This window comes from Trichosurus vulpecula, chromosome 7 (assembly GCF_011100635.1).
Source record: "Trichosurus vulpecula isolate mTriVul1 chromosome 7, mTriVul1.pri, whole genome shotgun sequence".
NCBI lineage: Eukaryota > Metazoa > Chordata > Mammalia > Diprotodontia > Phalangeridae > Trichosurus > Trichosurus vulpecula.
The window spans coordinates 106,585,110-106,609,348 of record NC_050579.1 but is presented as its reverse complement, the minus strand read 5'-3'; the positions used below and the strand labels follow the sequence as shown (position 1 = coordinate 106,609,348).

General features: G+C 40.6%; 1 protein-coding gene across 4 annotated transcripts in view; it reads left to right on the top strand.

The window, feature by feature from the left end:
- The window catches only part of IYD (iodotyrosine deiodinase), a 46,047-nt gene extending 30,186 nt beyond the window's left edge, over window positions 1-15,861 (top strand). For all 4 annotated transcript variants that reach the window (XM_036768501.1, XM_036768502.1, XM_036768500.1 and 1 more), the window contains 4 exons: window positions 5,902-6,093; window positions 9,200-9,359; window positions 12,296-12,452; window positions 14,836-15,861. In XM_036768501.1, coding sequence (XP_036624396.1) covers window positions 5,902-6,093; window positions 9,200-9,359; window positions 12,296-12,452; window positions 14,836-15,018 — 692 coding nt within the window. In that variant the 3' untranslated portion in view covers window positions 15,019-15,861. The remainder of the gene's footprint in view (window positions 1-5,901; window positions 6,094-9,199; window positions 9,360-12,295; window positions 12,453-14,835) is intronic.
- Window positions 15,862-24,239: the final 8,378 nt, after the last annotated feature.

Below are 24,239 nucleotides of genomic sequence, written 5' to 3'. Positions count from 1 at the left end.
TGGGGAGTAGGCAAAAGCCAAAAAATGAGAAAAATACCTTCACCAGAATAGCTTAATTCTGGCTAACGATCAGGCTGGAACATTCCATATCAATGGAATTGTGGATCCTTGCATTATTGAAGTAGAAGCATTTGAGTAGCTGTGGCTGCAAACCAGCTGCCCCTGGATACAGAGAATTGAGGATCTCTTGGAATTAAAAACTTGATGAAAAGAGATTTGCTCTTTATATTAAAAGCATATTACCATGCTTGCATATGCAATACCAGAATCACACGTAGGGAAAAAGGGACATGATTATACACAATTACTTTGAAATGACTAGTCTTTGCTGCCTTAATGATTTCCCCTACCCCTATCCCCAGTGGCATAACTGATGGGATTTGAAGACTGGGCAACAATAAAATTCCCCAGCTTTTGGGTTCTTTCCTCCCTGAATAGAGCTGTGCTTTGTTGCTCTCGGGAGCCCAATAGTGTGACACCTTTTGTATTGGTTCCCCCTGCCTTGCAGTTCTTGTCTGGGTGTTGCCTTCTTTGCTCCAGTTGCATCGCTATTTTAAACCTGAACACCATTCTCCAGGCAGCAATGATGAGTCCCCAGGCAATGTGCTGGGGAGGTGGACTCTGAGAGAGCAGCCCCTACCCAAAGAGTTGTTGCAGCAAGGAGCAGTGAGTAGAAAGAAGATTGGTCTTGGAACCAAAGACCTTGGTTCATTTTCTTCCTTGGAAACTTAACTAGCTAGCCATGTGACTGTTGGCAAGTAGCTTAACCCCTGAGAGCCTTGTTCCTTCGTCTGTAAAACAGGGATATTATTTCACATTTACATTGAATTTTAAGACTTGCAAAGCATTTTTGTTACAGCAAACCTCCAAGGCACTCGTACAAATGTTATTGATCCTTGTTTTACAGTAAGGAGACTGAGACTCTGAGAGTGTTTGCTCTCCCCCCTGCCTCTTGGAATGCTCTTCCTCTTCACCTCTTATCTCACCTAAAATCCCACTTTCTGCTGGCGGCCTTTCCAGATTTCCCCACTGAGGATTACCTCTGAGATTACCTCACATTTACACAGCATATATCTGTATGTACATCATTGTTAGCTTGCTGTCTCCACCATGAGAGCTCTTTGATGTCGGGGACCATGGGTTTTTGTTTTGTTTTGACTTTCTTCGTATCTCCAGTGATTAGCACAGTGACTGGCACATAGCAAAAGCTTCATCAGTGCTTCTTGATCGATTAAGCCACTTGCCTTTAATCAGACCTCACAAGCACCCCAGCTGTGATTTGAATCTAGGTCTCTTGACTTCTAGCCCAGCACTGTAGCTGCTATACCAGGCTGCCTCTTGGCAAGGAAATGAACTCAGGTTGATGTCAAGTTTATGAACTCTAAAACATAAATGTGAGCTATCACTTCAGAGGAAGCCTCAAATTTGTCAGTTGTCAATGTCTATAAATCCACTCTCTGTCTTTACTCTGTCTCTTTGGGACTGTCATAGTAACGTATAACTCCTAATACTGCAAGCTTCTGACACTACCTTCTGGTACTAGCCATGCAAAAAAAGGTATGGGACAGTGTTAGATTTGGAGTCAGAGGACTTGGGTTCAAGTGCTACTTGTATGTTGTTGCTGTTCAGTCATGTCTGACTCTTTGTGACCCTTGGACCGTAATGTCCATGGGGTTTTCTTGGCAAAGATAGTGGAGTGGTTTGCCTTTTCCAGAGGATTAAGGCAAACAGAGGTTAGTGACTTGCCCAAGGTCACACAGCTAGTAAGAGTCTGAGGCTGGATTTGAACTCAGGTCTTCCTGACTGCAGGTTCAGCCCTCTATCCACTGAGCCATCTGGCTGCCTCTTTACTACTTATATAACCCTGGGCAAATTACTTAACCTTTTTGGGACTCCATTTCCTTATCTGTAAAATGAAGGGGTAGGTTTACATACCCTCTAAAATTACTTCCAGGAGCATAATTATGGTTCTATGACTTGATGGCTATAAAGTAATTCAGTAGCATCTGCACCCTGTTAGATAAAGTCATGCTATCAAAGTAAATCTTGTAATAATAGCCCAACTCCGCCCCCCTGCTTTCCCACTAAGCTAGAAGTTTGAATATCGGCCAGCTACTAACCACTACTAGATCTGTATCCCAAAAGAGATCAAAGAAAAAGGAAAAGGACTTATATGTACAAAAACATTTATAGTGGCTTTTTTGTGGAGGAAATTGAGCGGATGCCCATCAGATGGGGAATTGCTGAACAAGTTATGTTACATGATTGTGATGGAACACTTTTATACTATAAGAAATAATGAGTAGGATGATTTCAGAAAAAAAAAACTGAGAAGAATTATATGAATTGATACAAAGTGAAGTGAGCAGAACCAGGAGAACATTGAACACAGTAACAGCGATATTGTGCGATGATCTACTGTGAATGACTTAGCTATTCTCAGCAATGCAGTGTGATCCATGACAAATCTGGAGGACTCATGATGAAAAATGCTATCTACCTCCAGAAAAAAAAACTACAGAATTTAGATGCGATTCAAAGCCTACTTTAAAAAAACGAACAAACTTTCTTTTCTTCCTCTTTTTTCTTTTTCTTTTTTTTTTGGTCTGTGCTCTCTTTTGCAATATGGCTAATATAGAAATATATTTTGCATGACTTCACATGTATAATTGATATCAAATTGCTTGACTTCTTAAGGAGGGGAGATGGATGGGAGGGAGGGAGAGAATTTGGAACTCAAAATTTAAAAAAAAAGAATATTAAAACTTCTTTTTACATTTTATAACTATTTAATGAAATAAATAAAAATATATTGGGGAAAAAAAACTAGCTACTAATTCCTCAGTCATCTCCTCCCCTCCCTTCCCTCTCATGAATGAGTACCAGGGCACTAACCTTGATCTGCCCATGAGGTGCATGCTCTTGGCTCCTTCCCCTCAATGCCTGGTCCTGCCTGACCCACATATGAACCCTGTAAAACCCCACTGGATTTGACCAGTTTTGGGTGCTTGATTCCACCAGGGATTCCAGTGGCCCTGACCTGTGTCCATCTTCCCTTACTGACCCTTCTTATTGTGAATATTGCCTCAATCACATTGATTTGCTTTACTTTTTGCAGATTCTGTCTTGTCTTCTATGCTTCCTTGTATTATGCTCTAGAGTCCCAAGCCTCACTCAGATTGCACTGAGCCAATGGCTTCTAAGGTTCCTTTGAGCTACAAATCCAGGATCCAACACTGAGTCCTTAGGTTTTGATATGTAATAGCCACATGGAAGTCACAAGTGCACAGTCTGCCTATCTTAGGTGTATGCCTTCCTTATATTGTACAAATATCCTACAGGTTAGTGTCATTTATGGATATGTATATATCAAAACTCACTTAAGAAAGCATTTGGTGGGTTTGTTAATGGATCTCTTGTCACATACATTTGATTTACAGATAGCCCTTCAACCTTGAAAAAATAAGGAAGGCCTCTGGTGTTGCTTTCCTTGGATACTGAAAATCTGTTTACACAGTTTACAAGGGTCAGGGTTTTTCTATTTCCAGTGTCTATCCTTGACACAATGTTGGCTCAAAATTAGTAGCTGGAAAGGGGATAGGTTCTCATTACCACTCCCCTATCACACCCTTGTAACTTAGTAACTCTGTCTTTAAATTGAATTCGAAGGGCCCATGCCAAGGCTTCCATTGGCATCCAGATGTAAAATAAGTGCTTTCTTTTTCATATAAGTTAGAAGAATCTGCTGCCCTGTTAACATTTTAGGTTTGTTAGCTAGAGAGTAGAAGCTAAGAAAGGAAAAGCTATACACATTGTATATTCCTTGGAGGGATCTTTAAAATGGAGCATTTGTAGTTATAGCACAATGTTCCTCCAAAACAAGAGATAACTTAAGACTTTTCCCTTATTTTTTTTCCTGCTACACTATAACTGGCTAATGTGTAATGCATAAAATAAGTACTTAGTCTTTTTTTCCATTAAATCCCTCTCCTGAAATTATTAGGTATCCATGTGAGTCCAACTAATTCAATCTCATTTTACCCACAACTCTTTTGAATTATTATGCTTATCACGATATGGATTACTTATTAGGAATAGAAACAGGACTGTTTTTTAATTGATTTTGCAATCAAAATCAGGAGAGTAGTCACCCAACTGTAAGGGATTAAAGTCCCATTCCATTTGGACTTTGCTTATTAGAAATTTATAATATTTTTAAAATACTTACAGTTGCCAACCTGCCAGTATTTGACAGGCTTGGCTTCCATTTTTATCACAGAAGTCAGTTAATTGCTTCATGGACACATGGCTAACTTTATTTTGATTTTTGCTTTCTTTTGTTTGCTTGTTTTTTTACCAAAACTAAAGGTCTCATCAATTCTTTCAGAAGTTTTTTTTTTTTTGCCTAGTACTACAAATTTGAATTTCTATTTTGATCCCCTTGGTCAAGATTTTAGAGATTCCCTTTCATTTCTTTATAGTTAAAACCACCTACTCCTTTGGCATATGAGAAGGGCTTAGTGGCAAAGGGCTGGCATAAGGCACAGATGGCATGTTTATCAAATTTGAAGATGACATAAAGCTGGGAGGGATAGTTAATACACTGGCTCTAAATTAGACAGTCAGGGACCAAACAATCTTTGGCAGCCTATAACATTGAACTAAATCCAGTAAGATGAATTTCAGTAGATACAAATGGAGTCTTATACTTGGAGTCCAAGTACCAACTTCTCAGAGATAAGCTAAAGGAAGAATGGTTAAGGCTTCAATGTTAATAAAATCTGGACATTTGAGTGAACTTTGAGCCCAATATATGTCAACAGTGAAATATTAGTAGGCTGTATAGAGAATCATAGCTTCTAGGTATAACAAGGCACTAGTTTCTCTGTACTTGCCTCAGGTCAGACCATATCCAGGGTGTTGTGTTCAGTTGTGGACACCACAGTTTAAGTCAATAACTCAATTAATAACCATTATTTAAGTACCTACTATGTGCTAGGCACTATGCTAAGTGTTGGGAATATAAAGAAAGACAGAAGATAGTACCTGCCCTCAAGGAACCCACAGTTTAATGGAAGAGACAACATGCAAACAGCTATGTACAAACAAGCTATAGACAGGATAAATTGGAAATAGACAACAGAGGGAAGGCATTAAAATTAAAGAGGAGTTGGGAAAGGCTTTTTGTAGAAGGTGGGCTTTTAGCTGGAACTTGAAGGAAGCCAGCAGGCAGAGATGAGGAGGGAGACTCTTCTAGGCATGGGGGACAGCAAGAGTAATAAAAATAGTTTAAAATGAAAGATAATGAGAGAGAGAGAGAGAGTGCACAGAGGAAGACCACTAGGATGGTGAAGAGACTTGAGTACGTATTATATGATTGGTTGAAAGAACTCCAAATTTTAGCCTGGATAAGAGAAGACCTAGGGTGGTCATGATACCAGGTCCTTTGACAACAAATCCAATATCTTTTATACTGCATAATTTGAGGAGAAAGAGAATGCACTAGCAACTAGGGAGCCTCAGTGAGGGCTTCCTGTAGGGGGTGACACTTGAGCTGAGTGTTGAAGAAATCCTCTAAGAAAAAGAACTGAGAGAATACATTCTAGGCATGAGTAATCAATCGTTCATACAAAAAAAAAAAAAGAAAGTAAAAAACAAAACAAAACAAAATCAGGAGATGGAATGCCAAGTCCAGGCAACAGCACCTAGGCCAGCAATAGCTATGTGACCTAAGACAAGTCATTTAACTTTTCCCAACTTCAGTTTTCTCATCTGTGAAATGGGAATAATAGGGCTTGCCTTACTCCCTTTGTGAGATCCTATGGGTGAACCAGCTCCATAAGCTGTAAGACATTATGTGAATGTCATTCTCATTACTGTTGTCACTGCCTTTATTCGCAGATGTAGATGATTTCCACGAATCAGAAGAAAACCTTGAACACATCCCATTCTCCAGCCCACGCTTTCCTGAGCATGAAATGATTAAGAGGTCTCAGGCATTTTATGAGCTTCTCAATCAGAGGCGGTCTGTCAGGTTCATAAGTGATGAGCCCGTCCCACGGCAGGTTATTGACAATGTCATCAGAACAGCAGGTATGAGACTGTGCAGCTGGGTCTCTTGAGGCTGTCAGCCACATGACTGATGCAACTTAATGGGGAATTTGTGATTTTCAAACTCGGCTCGTGAAGCATAGCGCTCCATCTTTGGCTGCACACATGCTTATCTGCCACCGATGCACCATTTCTGGAATCCTGTGCTTTCTATTGTCAACAACCTGACTATCTCTAAAGAAGCAACACACATCTTTCACATGGCTTGGGTGCAGATGGCGCAAAAACTTATGGACTTCTGATAAATCCAAAGTATCCTAGCCAACAAGTGCTTATTTAAAAAAAAAATGCCAAAAGACCCAGACACACAGGAAGTCATTTTTTTTCCTCTTTTCTCCTGGAACTAATGTTATCCAGCTGCATGCCATGATTCTCCATTACAAATTCGGATTAGCTAGCATGCACATGTGAATGAACAAATAATAATAATAAAAACCAAGCAAACTAGTTTTCAGTATGAAAGAGTCTGTCCAAAGAAGAGAAAGATTTGAGAGTTATAGAAAGAGGAGGATTACTAATAAAGTCCTTCTTTGATTTTTTTTCATCTGATGGTGTTTTGTTCCTATATAAACCACATTCTAATTCATTTAGAGAGATTAATTTGGTCCATGTCTGGATTCATTGTCTCTCTAAAAAAAGAAATAAACAAGAATAAATTTAGTTTCAGTTTAAAATGTATGGATTATTTTGTGTGGAGTCAGAGTCTTTGATATAATTATGTAGTGGCTCAAAGTGTTTGCCGAATGGCCACACGTATCTGGTGTAATTTTCAAACCTTACTGAGGGTACACAAATGCCTTACTCTAGTTGCACTGCAGGCTGCTGGGCCTGCCAGCCAAATGCTTGGGTTAAATTAAATGGAATTCAAAAAGGATTAGTAAGTACGTATGATCTGCAAGGCAAAAGATAAAATAATGTCATCCGTGCCCTTGGTGGTCTTCCAATCTAAAAGACACATTCACAGAGGTTTTTATACTTTCAAAATACTTTCTCTTACAATATCTCACTGATATTCACGGTATTCTTCTGAGGCAGATGGTGTCAATGTTGTCATGCCCACTTTATAGCTAAGGAAACTGAGACCCAGACACTTATCTGAGGCCCCATAGGAAGTAGCAGATCCAGGAGCTGAAACCCTAATTTTTTGATTGTGTGCTGTCCTCCACAGTGTGAGAGATATCTCTCTGAAATCACACATGTTGAGTTTCTCTTTGCAGTTTAGTTTCAAATTTGAGGGAAATTGGGCTTTGCTGAAATAAAAAGAAAAATAGTTTTCTTCTTCTGTTTGGAAATACAAAAAAAGGTAGAGTGAAGAGCTTTAGAAACAAAGGGAATTCAAAACTGGAATGGCCTGAAATTCATGGTGTTTGTATAGCTTCTAATGTGCATTTCCAAAGTAAACTCTTACCTAAGCTAAGCACTCTTACCAAGAATAGAACTACCTGTCTGCCATCTGAGTGTGGTATTCTGAATATACATGAGACAGGACATTAACAGGAGTCCCCACCCATTCTTCAGTATTTATTCATTCAGCAAATACTTATTAACTCGTGGAGTAGGAGGAGATGGGGACACTCCTGCAGTCTTCTGGCCTGATCTTGAGTCTTCAGAGTGACTGTGGAACTCCCAAGCTGGCTAAGGTCATGAGCCAGTGAGCTATTGAAGCCTATCAATGCTAGATACTAAGGCATTGCAGACAACTAATCTACCGGTACAGAGCAGAAACAGCTATTTAATCTTTCCTGCATTGATGTCACCTCCCTAACTAGATTATAATCTCTCTAAAGGAAGGGGCCATATACCATGGAGCACATAGTCCAGTGCTTTGCACACAGGAGGAAATCTGTAAAGATTTATTGAGCTATTGACCTGATTTTCATGTGCTTCAATGTCTCAGAGGCACAATTTTTTGACTCTGCCTTTGAATTGAATTTATACCTCTGTGGTAAACTTCATAACTTTATTATTTTTTTGTTGGCTGTCAGAATGAATGGACTTTTGCATCTGTGGTAATATAAGCGAATCAGGCAGCCTTGCCCCAGATAATTAGAAAGGTGGTAGTGAATCACTGCAATCTCCAGAAGCAGCGATATTGGTTCCAACCAGTTATCATAGAGGCACTTAAAATTGGGCTGATTTTAGAAATTCAGAACACATGGGAAGCCTTTTATGAACTGATACAGAGTGAAGTAAGCAGAACCAGTAAAATGATATACACGATGAATTCAATAACATGAAGTGAAAAGAACGTACCAAAGAAGACAAACTTGTGTAATTAAAATGACAAATCAGTTCAGAGAAGAGATGAGGATTTGCAACTCTCCCTATTCATTTTAAAGATGAGAAACTGGGAGTATGGAATGTCAATATATGCTGTCAGAGGGTTGAGTTTTGCTTAATGCTTTTTCTTTGTTACAAGGGAAAGTTCATGTGGATGTGGAAGGGAGGAGGAAGATATCTAAAAATGACCATGATGCAAAAGCATCAATAAAAAAATAAAGCATCAAATTTTAAAAAGCATCAATAAAACTTTAAACATGAAGTTAATTGAAAGAAAATGGTGCTGAGTAAAATGGACTGAAGGAGCAGGGAAAGGTATAAATTTGTCCTGTCACTTTACATTTCAAATCACATTGCTTGGCTTGGATGTTTAGAATATGATTTTATTACCTTCTTTCCTCTCTGGTGGTCTAATGGTTAGGATTTGGCACTTTCACTGCCTCTGCCCAGATTCGATTCCTGGTCAGGGAAGCATATTTTGGGGTAGGTAGTTGGCAAAATGGATAGAGTACTGGGCCTGAAGTGAGGAAGACTCATCTTCCTGAGTTCAAATCTGGCCTCAGACACTTGCTGGCTGTGTGACCCTGGGCAAGTCACTTAACCCTGTTTGCCTCAGTTTCCTCATCTGTAGAATGAGCTAGAGAAGGAAATGGCAAACCACTCCAGTATCTTTGTCAAAAAAGCTCCAAATGGAACCATGAAGAGTTGGACACAACTGCAATGACTGAACAACAAAGTTCCTCTCTAATCTGCCTTCACATTCCTCTTCTGGGTTTTAATTTATTTATTTTAATTTACTGGTTCAAAGGAACAGCACCAAGTGGGGCACACACAGAGCCTTGGTCCTTCGTAGTTGTGCAAGATGAAGAAGTGAAACACAAGATTCGAGTGATCATTGAGGATGAAGAGGAAATAAATTACAAGAAAAGAATGGGAGACAGATGGGTTAATGACCTAAAGAAACTAAGGTAAGAAATCCAGCAGAATCAATATTAGGTTTTTAAAATATGAGATGATGGTAACTGTAGGACTCCTGAAGGTGCTGGGTGAGTTTAGCTTTACTTTATAAAAATAATTTGAGTCCAATTCTGGGAAGAATTGTGAGCATCAAGGGAACTCTCTGTCTATTTCTATGTCTCTGTCTCTCTGTCCATCTCTTTGAATCTCTGTCTCTGTCTTTCAAATGTATTACTGAAAATTTAACATGGACCAAGCTTAACATTGACTGCTACTGAAAATAAAGTAAGAAAATGAAATTCCTTCCCTTTTTGCAGTGGTTGGTATCCATGGACATAGAACATCATACATACTGTACACTTGACTGGTATGTTGGTTAGTTTTGTGAAATTGCCTTTCTCTTTTCTCTTTCTTTCTCTCTCTTTCCCTTTATCTTCCCTTCCTTTCCCTTTTCCCTCCTTCTCTTTCCTACTTCCTTCCTTCCTGCCTTCCTGCCTTCCTGCTTTCCTTTCTTCCTTCCTTCCATCCTTTACCTCCTTACTTCCCTTCCTTCTTCCCTCCCTTCTTTTCCTCTCTCCCTCACTTCTTCCCTCTGTTCCTCTCCTCTTTCCTTCCATCTTTTCTTCCTTTCTTCCTTTTTTTGTAACAAAAGATAATTCATTAGAGGGGGGAGAAAGAAGAGAAATATTAAAAATAAAGGTAATAAAAAAATCAAAAATTAAAAGTTTGGGGAAAACTTAGCATTAAATATCAATATAAAGAATTAAATGCTTCATAACTATTTTCATTTAAATTAATTCAATGCATAAAATACTATCATTTTTCCAGTCACTCCCTCTCGGTCCCCCTCAGGATTCTTTGGTTTGTCCATTTTTACTTTTCCTTTTCGTTGGTAGTAATTACTGTGTGCTCCCTTCTGTGAATAAAACACTTGCAAATCTCCATTGGGTTTGAAGTTCAATAGGAATTTTTAAGTGGGAGGGAATTAGGGAATTTTCCCTGTTTCTACCTTTGAACCGATGATATGATTTAGGGCAATTAAACTTCTCTTTTCTTTGGAACTGGAGCAGAAGTATGTGAAACACTTAACAGTGCCTGGCAGGAGAATTAATTGCTTTGTTCTCCTGTACAGAGGTCCTTAAACATTGACCTCATACCAGAAGTTGATATGATTCCTACCCATTTACAAGTAGGCTTCCTCCACTAATGAGCCCATATGTACTCCTAACCATATAAGAACAAGAAACAACAAGTATTTGAAGTTCTGGAACCTTCTCACTTTTTCCATGCTTAGAAACAAAGCTCTTCCGGCCTTTCCTCCTTCAGCTCTCAGAGGACTACAGAAGCCAGAGGCTGGGCCCACATTGACTCAATCGGGTCTACTTTCGCTTTATTCTCTAAAGACATCAAAACACTCTCTAAAAACATAAGATTTATAAAAATTGTTTTGTGTTATGAGATTCTGAAATGAGTCAGTGATCTTCATAATAGTGTGCATCATTATTGGTCTATTTGTGAGAAACACGCTGAAAAACAAGTGTAATATTTCTTCCAGACCCAGTGGAGAGATTTGGCCAGATTTAGCACAGACGCAGAAGGGAAACCCTCGTATTTTCTTCCATGTTTTGTACGTTTTGAGTTACTAAGTTGAATGCAACAGTGCGGTTTTTAACATGAGTTAACTCATAAACTTCCTCAAGGCACAGATCCCACTTCCAGCCTCTTTTCTAGGCTTATTTCCTTCCCATTTCTCCCTTTCATGCACTATGTGTTCTAGCCAATTTGGGCTACTAGCTGGTCTCCTAATTCTCTCTATGTTATGCCTCTGAGCATTCAAGTGGACTCCTCTCCATTTCTGGAACATCACCCCTCACCTCTGCCTTCTCAGTCTAGGAAATAACTATGCAAGAAACACAGAATTGTACCTAGGCAGTTAAGTGGTGCAGTAGACGGACTGTTGGATCTGGAAACAGGAAGGCTGTTGGGTATGATAATGGGTATATAATAATAAAATAAATGGCTATAATGATAACACCCACAAAATCCAGCTTCAGACGCTTACTAACTGTGATCCTGGACAAGTCACTTAACCTCCTTTGCCTCAGTTTCCTTAACTATAAAATAACAGCACCTACTTCTCAGGGTCGTTGTAAGGATCAAAAGATAATAATTGTAAAGCATTTAGCACAGTGGGCAGTTACATGGCAAAATGGATAGAGTGCCAGGCTCGAAGTCAGGAAGAATCATCTTCCTGAGTTCAAATCTGGCCTCAGACACTTCCTAGCTGTATGATCCTGAGCAAGTCACTTAACCCTGTTTGCCTCAGTTTCCTCATCTGCAAAATGAACTAGAGAAGGAAATGACAAATCACTTTGCTAAGAAAACACCCCAAAGGGGGTCACAAATAATTGGACATGATTGAAAAACAACTAAGCGAACTAAAGTTTGGTTCTAAGTGAGGCTTGCTTGCCTCTTGCTTGTTATTGATACTGATTTAGCAGAATGGGATTAGGAAGGAATGTCTCTGGCTGAGATTATCAGGTAAGGCTCTGTGGAGGAGGTGATTTTGAAGCTAAATCGTAAAGGATGGATAAGATTTTGACAGACAGAGACTATATAATATTCTCTAACAGAAAATCCTCAAAAGCACTAAGATTGCACTGGACAAACTTCCTTTGAACGATTTGCTATATTGTCAACATCGGACAGAGGTAAGGGAATGTAAAGGGTAGTAGCAGTAATCAAAGAAGGAGATATCTGAGAAATAGAGTTTTTATATTATTATATTATAATATGAGAAATAGAAAAACAATAATCTAGGACTCTTTTATCCTTTTGTACCCTGATAGACAAAACAAAAATTAGATTTATTTCTAAAATTTTAATTGAGTGATCTTTTGAGGACAATAAACGAATAAAAAAACAACCATTTCTTTTCTTCTTTTAGAACCAACTGGATCAAAGAATACCTGGATACAGCCCCTTTTCTGATTCTCATTTTCAAAAAAATCTATGGCATAACCTCGAGTGGCAGAAAAAAGACTCATTACTACAATGAGATCAGTGTTTCCATTGCTTGTGGCATCCTCCTTGCTGCCTTGCAGGTATGTTACTAACCCAGCCAGCCAAAAAAAGGGGAGATATTGGTGGTAGAAAAGAGGGGATCTTCTGGGAATACAATCGAAGCCTTTACTTAAAAATTCCTATTGAACTTCAAACCCAATGGAGATTTGCAAGTGTTTTATTCATTAAAAAAATCCTATCTCTGAATTTCTAAGCAAGGTAGCTCAAGTAGAAAAGATATTCAGAAAAATTGCTTTGGTGATTGTCATGACCCAAAAACATAGCTGGGAAGTTTTTGTACTAAGTTATTTCCAGATTAGTTACTGGATCAGAGAAATTGTAGCATTTTGTGTCAGTTAACAAACATTTATTAGGTACTTACTATATACCAGGCACTGTCCTAAGCAGGGGACACAAAGAAAGATAATAACACAGCCCCCAACCTCAGGGAGGACATTCTGATGGGGAAATGACATTCAAATGACTGTATACATACAAAGTATATTCAGAGGAAATTGGTGGTAGCGTCAGGAAGGAGGCACACTACCATTAAGGGGAACCCAACCAAATCTTAAGCCTGTCTGATAGACACGCCCTAAGAACTTTGGAGTTTTAAGTGGTTCTTCCTTCTCTGCGTATCTGGATTCATTATTGCCACTGGATCAGACTAGATGATTGGATGGATCTCTGTGAGAGATCACAGGAAAGGGGTTCTATAAGAAATCATAGCTGGAGAGATTTGTTTGAGTTACATTGCAATTAGAAGGACATTAGGATGGTGGGCTTTGTTTTTTGCTTTTTAAATCATATGCACAGTAGAACTTGGGTGATTCTTGGAACAGCATGGATCAGAAATCTAGCCAGGACTTTTTCACTACGGTACTTTGTCATGGCAGCCAACCCAATGGGCCCATCCACCATTTTGTTCTTCATCCTGCCCCAGTGTTTCCTCTAATAATATCATCATCAAAGCTTTCAAACTGGCTGGCCTCAAAGAAGACATATAAGAATGGACCTTCCTCCATTCTTTGAGGAGGAGGACTATGGGTATGGAACATTGTTGCATTAATGCCAAACTTGGTTGACATGTTGGTTAGTTTTGCCCTCTTTTGCATTCTTTGTTATAAGTTTAAGATGGCTCTCTGGGAGGGCAGGAAGGACATATATTGGGAAACGTAGATGATAGAAAAATAAAAATATATTGATAAAATTTTCCTTTATAACATTTCAAGCTGAAACGGACCGTGGAGGTCATTTAATCCAGCCCCTTCATTTTAAAGATGAGGAAACTGAGGCCCAGAGAATTAAGTACCTTTCTTAATGTTCAGGTAATGAATCTCAGAGCTGGAATTCAGCCCCTAATCTAGCTAGAATCATTCCCACTATACCATGATAATATGAGAGAAAATTGTATATTTTGTTGTGTTCTAACATAGCTTTGCACCCCACGCCTGATTCTAATAGAGCAATATAAGAATTATTCTGCTTCCTTGGACCACAGGTGGATCTTCAGTCATCAGTCCTTGCACAGAGCAGTGAAGGCCATAAGGGCTCAAGCCTTGATAGAGTTGCATTAGAATCCAGCAGCCACAGATACTTTCTTCCTCTCCCCATTTCATTTTGCTGTTGAATTTGCTGCCCTCTAGCTTTCAACAAGCCACGTTATGAATGGTCCTATTCTCACCCTTTTCTACACATGACAACCAGGGTTTATGAGGGAAGGAAAGAGGAAAAAATGGTTCCAGACAGCCCCCACCTGGACAAGCGGTATATTGACTGGTTATGGGCTTCCGAGCTGCATGGGATAGTAGCATCTCAGTGACCCCGTGGCCATGAAGGTTTATTTGATCCTTGTTGGATGTGTAGTTATGACCGGATGATTTCAGACAAACATATGATTTTTAGCCATATGGCATTGTCATCATTTCTTTCATCTGAGTTGGACTTCCCAAACGTCTATCCCTGGAAAATTATACCTTGCTTTTTCTTAGGCAAAAATATCAAATAAAACCAGCTATTCCATTCCTACAAAATATAAATTGGGAACACCTGGGTTCAAATACCACCTCAGATAGTTATTAGCTGTGTAATCCTAGGGGCAAGTCACTTAACCTCTTTGTACCTCAGTTTCCTCGTCTATAAAATGAAAGATTTGACTCATTGGCTTCCAAGGTCCCTTCCATCTGTAAAGTTACACATCATTGAGCCTGTCATGTGTAGGAAGTGTGTAGCTGGGGTCTGGGGATAAAGAAGGGACTAATTATCTATGGCCACAGCAGGCAACCTTCATTTGTTTTTTGCCCTGTAACTTCTGGGCACTAGATTCAAAATTCCAAGACTTGAAGATCCTAAGTCAGAATTTGAAAGGACCCCAGAAAAGAGGCTTTCCCTGGTGACTTCAGCATGTGGCTTCTCTTCTTTTAGAACGCAGGCCTTGTGACTGTCACGACTACTCCTCTGAACTGCGGGCCTCGCCTGAGGACACTGCTGGACCGCCCTGTCAATGAAAAGTTGCTGATGCTCCTCCCTGTTGGGTATCCCAGGAAAGATGCCACAGTTCCCAACTTAAAGCGAAAACCCCTGGAGGAGATTATGGTGGTCGTGTAGACTGGAAGCTTCTCCCTTGCCTCCCTGTCTTTCCTGTTCTTTCCTTCCTCCCTTTTCTCTAAGCTCAGCAGCCACTCGCTGTAGATGTTGATAGACCTCTGTAGCACTCCATTTCTCAGGCGTGACAGCCACAAAGCTTAATAAATGACTCTAACCTCCCCAGCACTTGGGATCTGATGATTCCTGAGGCAGCGGACAGTCTGATGAGGTGAACAGACAACATTCCACTTAAGCAGCCGTTTGCTGTCACATTTCCCAACCCTGCATCAGAATGGAATTCAAGTCTGCCTTAAGTTTCCCTGTTTATTTTATGAAATCATCAGTAGTTTTGTTGGCTAGAGAGAAAGCAATGAATTACCAGATAATTCGATGAGTTTCTAGGAAATTTAACTTTCAAACTGAAATAAATTCAGACTAGTCACGCAGCCTTTCCCCTTAGATTCCCATAGCTTTTATTTAAGTGGATGCTTTTCTTTTCTTTTCTTTTTTGCCACACACCATTCAGAGCTTTGCTATCATTAAATGGTACCTCTGGGATGCACAGTTTTTAATGTGCTCTATGGAGTCGGTGGCACTTTTCATCCATTCTTTTCTTGATGGCCGCCCACAAAAATAGGACACGGGTACTCGGTGAGGTAGAAATAGCTATTTCACAAGTAATAATAGCTAATAGCTAACATTTATATAGCACTTAGTATGTGCCAGACACTGTGCCAAATGATCTACAACTGTTATTTCGTTTGATCGATGACGAACCTGGATCAGGCCTAAGATCATAGATTTAGAGCTAGAAAGGGCTTCAGAGGTCTTCTAGCTCAACCCCTTTATTTTACAAATACAGAAACTGAGGCCCAAGAAAGTTAAGTGACTTGCCCAAGTCATTTCTTCTTCTTCTTCTTATTATTATTATTATTATTATTATCATTATTCTATTATTCTTGTTTTGTACATGAAGAAACTGAGGCAAACAGGGATTAAATGACTTGCCCAGAGTCATACAGCTAGTAAGTATCTAAGACCAGACGGGATCCAAGTCTGCCTGACTCCAGGCCCTGCTCTATTCACTGTGACACCCGACTGGACCCAAGACTTGTATGACTTCCAGTTCAATTCATTAACATTCCTTATGATAGTGTCCACAACATGCAAAAAATAGCTCTAGGTGTTTAGAGTGGTATAAAGATAATAACTCACAGTCTTTGCTCCCAAGGAGGGTATATTTTAATAAACATAGTGAGATCATAGGATTTAGAGCTGGAAGGGAATTTTTGTTGTTGTTGGATTGTGTCTGACTCTTTGTGACCCCAAATGGGGTCATTCTTGGCAATGATACTGGAGTGTTTTGCCATTTCCTTCCTCTGGCTCATTCTACAGAGGAGGAAACTGAGGCAAACAGGGTTAAATGACTTGCCCAGGGTCACCACAGCTAGTATGTGTCTGAGGCCATCTTTGAACTCAGGAAGACTCATCTTCCTGACTCCAGGCCAGGCACTCCATCCACTGTGCTACATAGCTGCCCAGTCTGCGTGGTATAATCAAGCAAACGCTGACCATGGAGTCAGAGGACCTTGGTTGAAATCTCATTTCTGACACTTCCTTATTTGTCCTTAGACAAGTCATTTAACTTTCTTGGGCCTCGGTCTTCTTATTTGTGAAATAAAGGGGTTGGGCTAGATGACCCCTAAGGTTCTTTCTAGCTCTAAATCTGTGATCTTCAGCATGAGTCTTTGCCCACTTTCTTGGGAATCTGAGTGGTGCAATACAACAAACACTGACCACAGAGTCAGAGGACATCTCTCTTCTGATATCTCCTTCGTGACCTTTGGCAAGTTGCTTAACCTTCCTGGGCCTCAGTTCCCTCAAATGTCAAAAGAAGGGGTTGGACTATGTGGGTTCTGAGGTCTCTCCTAGCTTTAGATTCTTTGTAGCTTATGATCCCTTCCCCAAGGAGACCCATCCAGTACAGATTTACAGTAGAAATATACCTTCCATGTGCAAAATGTCAGTTGCCCATGATGGTTGTCTCCCGTTCCATGTCTTGCTCATAATGGCTGAAACAAAGGATCAACCTTTCATAGGGAAAGCCCCAGGATGTCAGAATTCAGTGAAACTTGTTCATGGATGTAGAGATTTCATTAGCAGGCACAGGATCAATAGGACAGCCTCGGGGAAGAGGTATGACAACATAGCCTAGCCTTACACATCTCCAAAGTCTGGGTTCTGATTGGGACTACTTCTAGCCTACTCAAATCACTGGTAAGAGAATTGCAGGCAATGAGTCAGAGCCTAATAGCTGAACACCCTGACAGTCCAAGCCTTCTGTGTAGAAGTTTAGGGAAGAAAAATGAGAGTGTTGGCAGAGAGAATTAAAGACACACCCAACCTTCCACCTTGAGAGTAGATGCTGAGAAGTTTGGCTTTTGGGGCTTTCCAGAGACTCAAGAGTGGGAGGGATTGTCTGAGGTAGAAGTTCAGCACAAGAGCCAAGTGATCTCACTGCATGAGTGGGATGTGGGATGTAAAGAAGGAGAAATGCACAAAATCCATCTCAGCAATGCCTGTCCTTTTTGAGGATGGTCTCAGAAAATTGTCCTTGCAGAAATGGAAGATCTTAGGAATCTCTTAAAATAAATTAATTGTATCATTATGGAGTCTCATAGTCTCTGTGGCTTATACACTACGGTAGAATGAGAGAAAACTGGGCAGATCCTAATATGTAGGGACAATTGAACTCTGAATAAGAAAATCAAAGTAAATCCATTTTCCATAGAATATGAGATGTTCTGAACAGCCATTGGTCTTCATTGTTGGACTTGCACAGAGGGTACTATGAGGTCTCCAAGTCAGAAGAAGGTAAGGAAAAGATGGACTTCATTTATCCACTGGAATTCTACCAAATTCATCTCTTATGCAAGGGATTTGTATGGCCCCTGTCACTTTTAAGCATCTCGTGGGAAGCATGTGGAAGTGTTGGCAGATCAGGGTGATCTCATTGCGTTTAGGAAGGCATTGGGAGAATTTGAGGAAAGGTTCCTGCTGGTACTGTATTTGACCATCTCGAAATGGTTACCAGACCTAAAACTGTTATTTGACATGCACCAACTCTGCAGAGACCTTTCAGTACAGGGATTTACTCTGGTTCTGGCAGCTACCTCCATGTAGTATTGATCTCCTGGAATTCTCCTTACTCTAGAAGCCTAGTCTGTAGAGTATCGGCTGCAACACTGGAATCTCTTGCCCAGCAAATCATGTGTCAACCTTCTCCTGCTCTCAGTCCCCTTCAGTAAAATAGCTATGTTGCTGAACTCAGACATTCTCCCCTCCTCTCTTTTCTTCTTTAACCTGGTTGGTACCTCGTAATGGAACCTTCTGTCTAGGAACAAGTCTCACATGATTCTGTCATCCTAAGCCTTCCCTTAATGAACAGTAGCTTCCTGGCCTCAGCCATGAAGTAAGACAGGAGTCAGCCATTAGGACGATGACCTACTTACATCCCCCTGTTAATAATAAGCAATTTACCATCACCAGTCATCAGTAAGAGCAAAACTTTGTTGTTTTCCCACAGAGTGTGGGCTGGAAGGTGAGGCAAATGGAACCAGAATAAAGATAAGATGCTGGCAGAATAGTTTGCCCAAGTCATATTGCTCAGAATCATTTGTGCCATCACCAGGCATCACGTCATAGTGAAAGAGATGTTGAACTTTGAGCTAGGAAAACTGAGCCAACATTCCACCTTTGACCTATGTTGACTGGGTAACTACAGGCAAGTTACTTGACCTCTCTGAGCCTTAGTTTTCTCATCTGTAAAATGAGGATAATACCTGTAGTATTTACCTCACAGGGTGGCTGTGGGGAGCAAATGTGATGATGTATCTAGGGCTTTGCAAACCTCCCAGCTGCCATCTTCTGTGTTTGTTTACCTGCAGATGATAAAAAGTATTTGATATGATAGAGTAAAATGCAAGTTTAAAAGCTATTCTTCAACGAAATGTCTCATGCTTGTGTTATGATTGTATAAGACTCCTTGGTAGAGATAACAATAGAAATAATTTTGTTGGATGGTTATCAGACTGTCAATCAATAAGCCTTTATTGAGGGCCTATTACATGCCAGGCATTTTGTTTGGTACTAGAGAGACGAAAGAGAAATAGTCCCTGCCCCCAAGACGCTTATATTCTAATGGGTGAGTGTTTCAACAATCTGACTAGCAGCTGTTGTGGGGGTGAAAGACCAACATAAGCCCAACAACAAGAACGCTACCAGCACACTGCAAAAGCACAGTTTCTTTTGATCTGCTTAACTAAGGAAAGCTATGTTAAAGGGTTGACAAGCTTACTTTAATTCAGCATACAAATATCATTCACCTAGTTCAGGGGAAAACACCAGCGCACTGAACTTCAGAGCAAATTACAAACAAATTACAAACATCAACAGGCAGACCAAGTACAGATTCATAGTTACCAACATCTAGGTTCAGCCCGGGAGCTCATAACATGGGCTGGCCCAGAGTCACTCATGCCACCACTGCTGTGGGAAAGAGCTCCAAAGATGAGGAAACCAACCCCTGGTTTTATATCTTTTTCAGGGTCAGGGGTGAGTCACACACGCTACTCACCCACATGACCTAAAATCGTCACAAAGAGGCGACTTAAACCCATGTGGTCTAAGAGCCTCTGATGTCCTAAACCTATCACTCAAACTCATGTGTAAACTAGGCCCTCCCTTAGTTAGCCCCACCTGGGACCCCACCTTGGTTACCAGGTCACACCCACATAGATTTTACACTTAATAGGGGTTTGGGCCTGGGGCTTAGCACCTAGTAAGGCTCAATGAAATACACTGAATTACTCAAAGGAAACAAAAGCCAACTAAGTGCTAAGAGCCCATTTTGCTTACCAACACAGTGAGGTATAAAACATGGACTCCAAATATAGTCCTCTACAAAAATGCTTACCATTGTCATAGGGAAGTTCCAGTTCAAAGTCCAAATATAAGATGTATTCTCCATAGGTGGGGAGGGCCTCAGGATGTCACTGTTTGCAGGTAACACTCTACAGTGCCTCAAGCCTCATCAATGAACTCTTTTACAACTCAAAAAATTTCAGCCTAATGATTATCACAGGTAAAAACCAACGAAGAATACCTACTGTGCAAGCTATTTCAAGATAAATGGACAACCCATTGAGTCATCTATCAGTATGCGTACTGTGTGTTGTTCAGTCGTTTTTCGATCACGTCTGACTCTTTGTGACCCCATTCGGGGTTTTCAAGGCAAAGATACTAAGATGGTTTGCCATTTCCTTCTCCAGCTCATTTCACAGATGAGGAAACTTAGGCAAACAGGGTTAAGTGACTTGCCCAGGGTCACACAACTAGTGTTTGAGACCATATTTGAACTCAGGAAGATGAGTCTTCCTGCCTCCAGGTCCAACTGTTGTATCACCTAGTTGCTCCATGCATACTTTATACAATAACTGTAAGTAAGCAAGGAGCTTGATCCAGAAATGAATAAAAAGAAGAGAGAAGGTTGGACTGCATTTGAGAAACTGCATGGCACTTTCATGGATCCCAAGCTGCTTCATGAAATAAAACCTCGCATTTTTAATACCCGTATTCTCCTGGCTGCAAATCATGAAACATCACTATCTCCAATGAATCAAAATTGTGGGTCACCCAAAGGACAATATAAAGAGGTATGGTGGGCATAAATAGGCTGGATCACATTCCCAGTGATGATTTGTGTACAAGAAGTAGCATAAAGATACCACCTAGGAAATGTATGATCGGAAAAAGGAGATTGACCTGGCATGTACTGAGAGCTAGGGATGAAAGATAGACAGCCCAAGTAGTAGGGGTACCCAAGAAATGGTAATGGGCTTAGAAGGCCTCTATCTCCTCTAACATTTTGGACACTCAGAGAAATTATACAACACACACACATACATATGTATGTGTATACATGCATATGCACATATACATGCATACGTATATATACACACACACATATATATGTATATGAAGATACAAGAGGTGCACATGGTAAGAAGGTGTAGGTGGGATATAATTTGCATCCTTGGAGGGAACACATACCTCAGGCAGCTCACAGATCCATTGATATTAACAGTATTGTACTTACAGTCTTTTATTACAAAAATATACTACATGAGATTCTATCTTGTTTTAATAATTTTAACAGGAACCTAATCACCATATAAAGCACTTACATATAATTAGGTGCTCAATAATTCTTAATTTGAATTTTATCATAGGATTTAGAGCTAGAAAGTTCTAGGAGATCTTGGAGCCTGGTCCCCTCATTGTATAAAAAAAAGAAACTGAGTCCTGGAGTGGTGAAATGATTGGCTCAAAATCACACAGTAAACACCATGTGATTCAAGCTCAGGTTTTTAACTGACCCTTATGATCTTTCCAATATTCTACGCTGCCTCTTGAATAAAATGGAATAGAAAATGTTCCTTGAATTGCAAACAATTGACTTTTAGATTTTTGGGATAAGATATTTTACTAGTTGGAACATCATATAAATGGTAGGAAAACATGAAAAAATCCTTCCTGCTCCTCCATCATTTTCCATGTTCTTGAAGTAAGTCATTTGTTAAATTAAAAGGTTTGGAATAGAACTGGTGAGAGGAGGGATCTGGGTGCTTGCAGTGTTTCTGGGACTTCTATAGCAGCTTATAGGAAGCTCTAGACCAGATATGTGTACACAGGAGCAAGAACAGAGCAAGATATTGTGAAATATCCAGCAATCCCCCTCCCTGACCCCACCCTCCAGATGTCCTTGTTCCAGGCCACTTCAAAGACTCTGTGGGCCACAGTTTGGGAAAGTCTCCCAGCTTGTTCCCCACTTCAAAATGTGTTATCATTGGCCAGCATGGGGGGTGGGGGTGGGAGAGGTTGGGGGTCATAGATGTAGAGTTGGAAAGGAGAAGAAGGGAGGGACTCATCATTTATTAAGTGTCTAATATGCACCAAGCAGGCGACTTTCAAAAAGGTCATCTCATTTGATCCTCACAGCAACGAGAGGAAGGTGCTATCCTTATCCCCATTTTACAGCTGAGGAAAGTGAAGCAGACAGAGATGGTGACTTGCCAGGGTCACACAGCCAGGACGTGTCTAAAACCGGATCTGAACCCAGGTATTCCTAATTCTATGCCCAACACTCTATCCATTGCACCACTGAGTTAACCAGGACCTTGGAAACCATCTAGTCCTAAAGTGTCTAGGAGGTACAGTGGAAACAAGTGTTGTCTCTTAAGTCAGAGATCTTGCATTTAAATATGTTTCCTACCTCTGGACAAGTCAATTAACCTCGTTCCTTGGCATAGGTTTCCTCATGTGTTGAATGAGGGGGTTTAACTAGATGGCCTCTGACTAGATGTCCCCTTCCAGCTCTACAGCTGAGGAATTTGAGGGCAAGAGAGATAAGTGAAAGGACTTCTCAAAGGTTACACAGGTAGTTAACAGTCAGTCTGTTGAGGTGAAAAAGTGTGTGTGTGTCACAGTGCCATCTCAAAAGAATTTGCTCAGGCTGTCTCCAAAGTCAAGTGAAGGCATTTATTTGGGGTAATGCAACCCAGCAGCCTCTAAGGGGGGATGGCTGCTTAAGGGAGACAGCCAGCTAGCCAGGAGAAGTTAGGGATTCTTATACAGGAAACATGGTAATCAATATGCAGGCAAGGGGGTGGTGTAGCCAGGGTTTTGATTCCATTGTCCAGCCCATTTGCCCAGAGCAGAGGGCAAGTGTTAATCTCATCATCTCCCCCCAGCGAGAAGTAGGTACCCAAATTCATTTGGGCAAAAGGGTAAGGGTCATGCATTCCTCATCAATTCAACTGATACTTATGAAGTACCTACTATGTGCCAGGCACTGTGTTAAGTGCTAGTGCTACCAAGAAAAGACAACATAGTTCCTGCCCTTAAGGAGTTTATGTTCTAATGGCGAAATGACATTCAGACAATAATGTACAAATGCACACAGGATAAAATGAAGATAATCTCAGAGGGAAGGCACCATGATTGCTGCTGCTGTTCTTGCTCCTTCCTTCTCCAAGAGGACCAATGACATCAACAGGGTGATGTCTTGACTTGCACATGAATTGTATATGAGTGGGGCAGAGGGGCTGCAAAGTCATCAGCTTCACTCTCTCCTCCAGAGGCATTGAAGTCCAGTGGCAAGACAAAGATCAAGATGACTGGCGGTAGGGGAGGATGCAGTGGTTGGCCCTGGCCTTTCTAAATTAAGGTCTTTCCCAGGTCTCAGTTTGTCTGAGACTGTACCCATTCAATGACTAAGGACTGGGTAAGAGTTGAGACAAAAGATGGTTCGATTTACCATCACATAGATATCGGTCGGGGAGAGGAAGACCCTCAGAGTTTCTGGCCAGAACGGAAAACAATTACTACTTACACTGCAGGGTTTTAGGAATAATCCTGAAGGGTTTGGGTGAATCCCTAATGCTATTGGTTTGAGTCCCCCCGTTCTGGTGTGTTATCTCCAATGTCAGCCACCAGTTCGTAGCATCCTAGTTTAATTCAGTGGATTAATACAAACTAGATTTTACATAAGGATATTTACTATGAAGTTCTGTACAAATGTTTCCTTCCATCACTTGGGGCACTCTCTTCCCTATAACAACTCAGTCCTTGGGGAGAATAGGCTTAAAAGGAAAGGTGTTTTTATAGTATTTGCCCACTTCTAACTTTGCTCGAAGTCATTAGATGATGGATGAATTGCTATTGTGAAATACTCTGCATCCCACATCGATGCTGGGTCAAACAAGGTGCTCACAATTTGTTCTGAACCATCGAATTTGGCCATAAAAGCTAGTATTCCAATTCCCATACCTCTGACATTTATTATTCTGACTTTTTGAAGTTTGTAAGTTTGTGTCCATCTCCAATATTCCTTTATTTATAAATTGGAAAGAATCAGTTCAAAGAGACTAAGAATAGAAGCCCACATTCATCTACCTGTTTTTTCCAGGTGGGGAAGGCCTGAAGTCTCTCCCCATCCAAAGGCTTACTGCTTGCACCTCTCACACACACAGCAGCCGAAGACCCACTTTGGCTGGATGGTGTCTTTTGAACGCCCCGCCATTTTCAGCTCAGCACTCAACCAAAAGTCCATCTCTTCACCAGGTACAAAATATCTATGCACAGGTTGAGTTAAGTAACACAGCTCATCTATTCCATGTCAT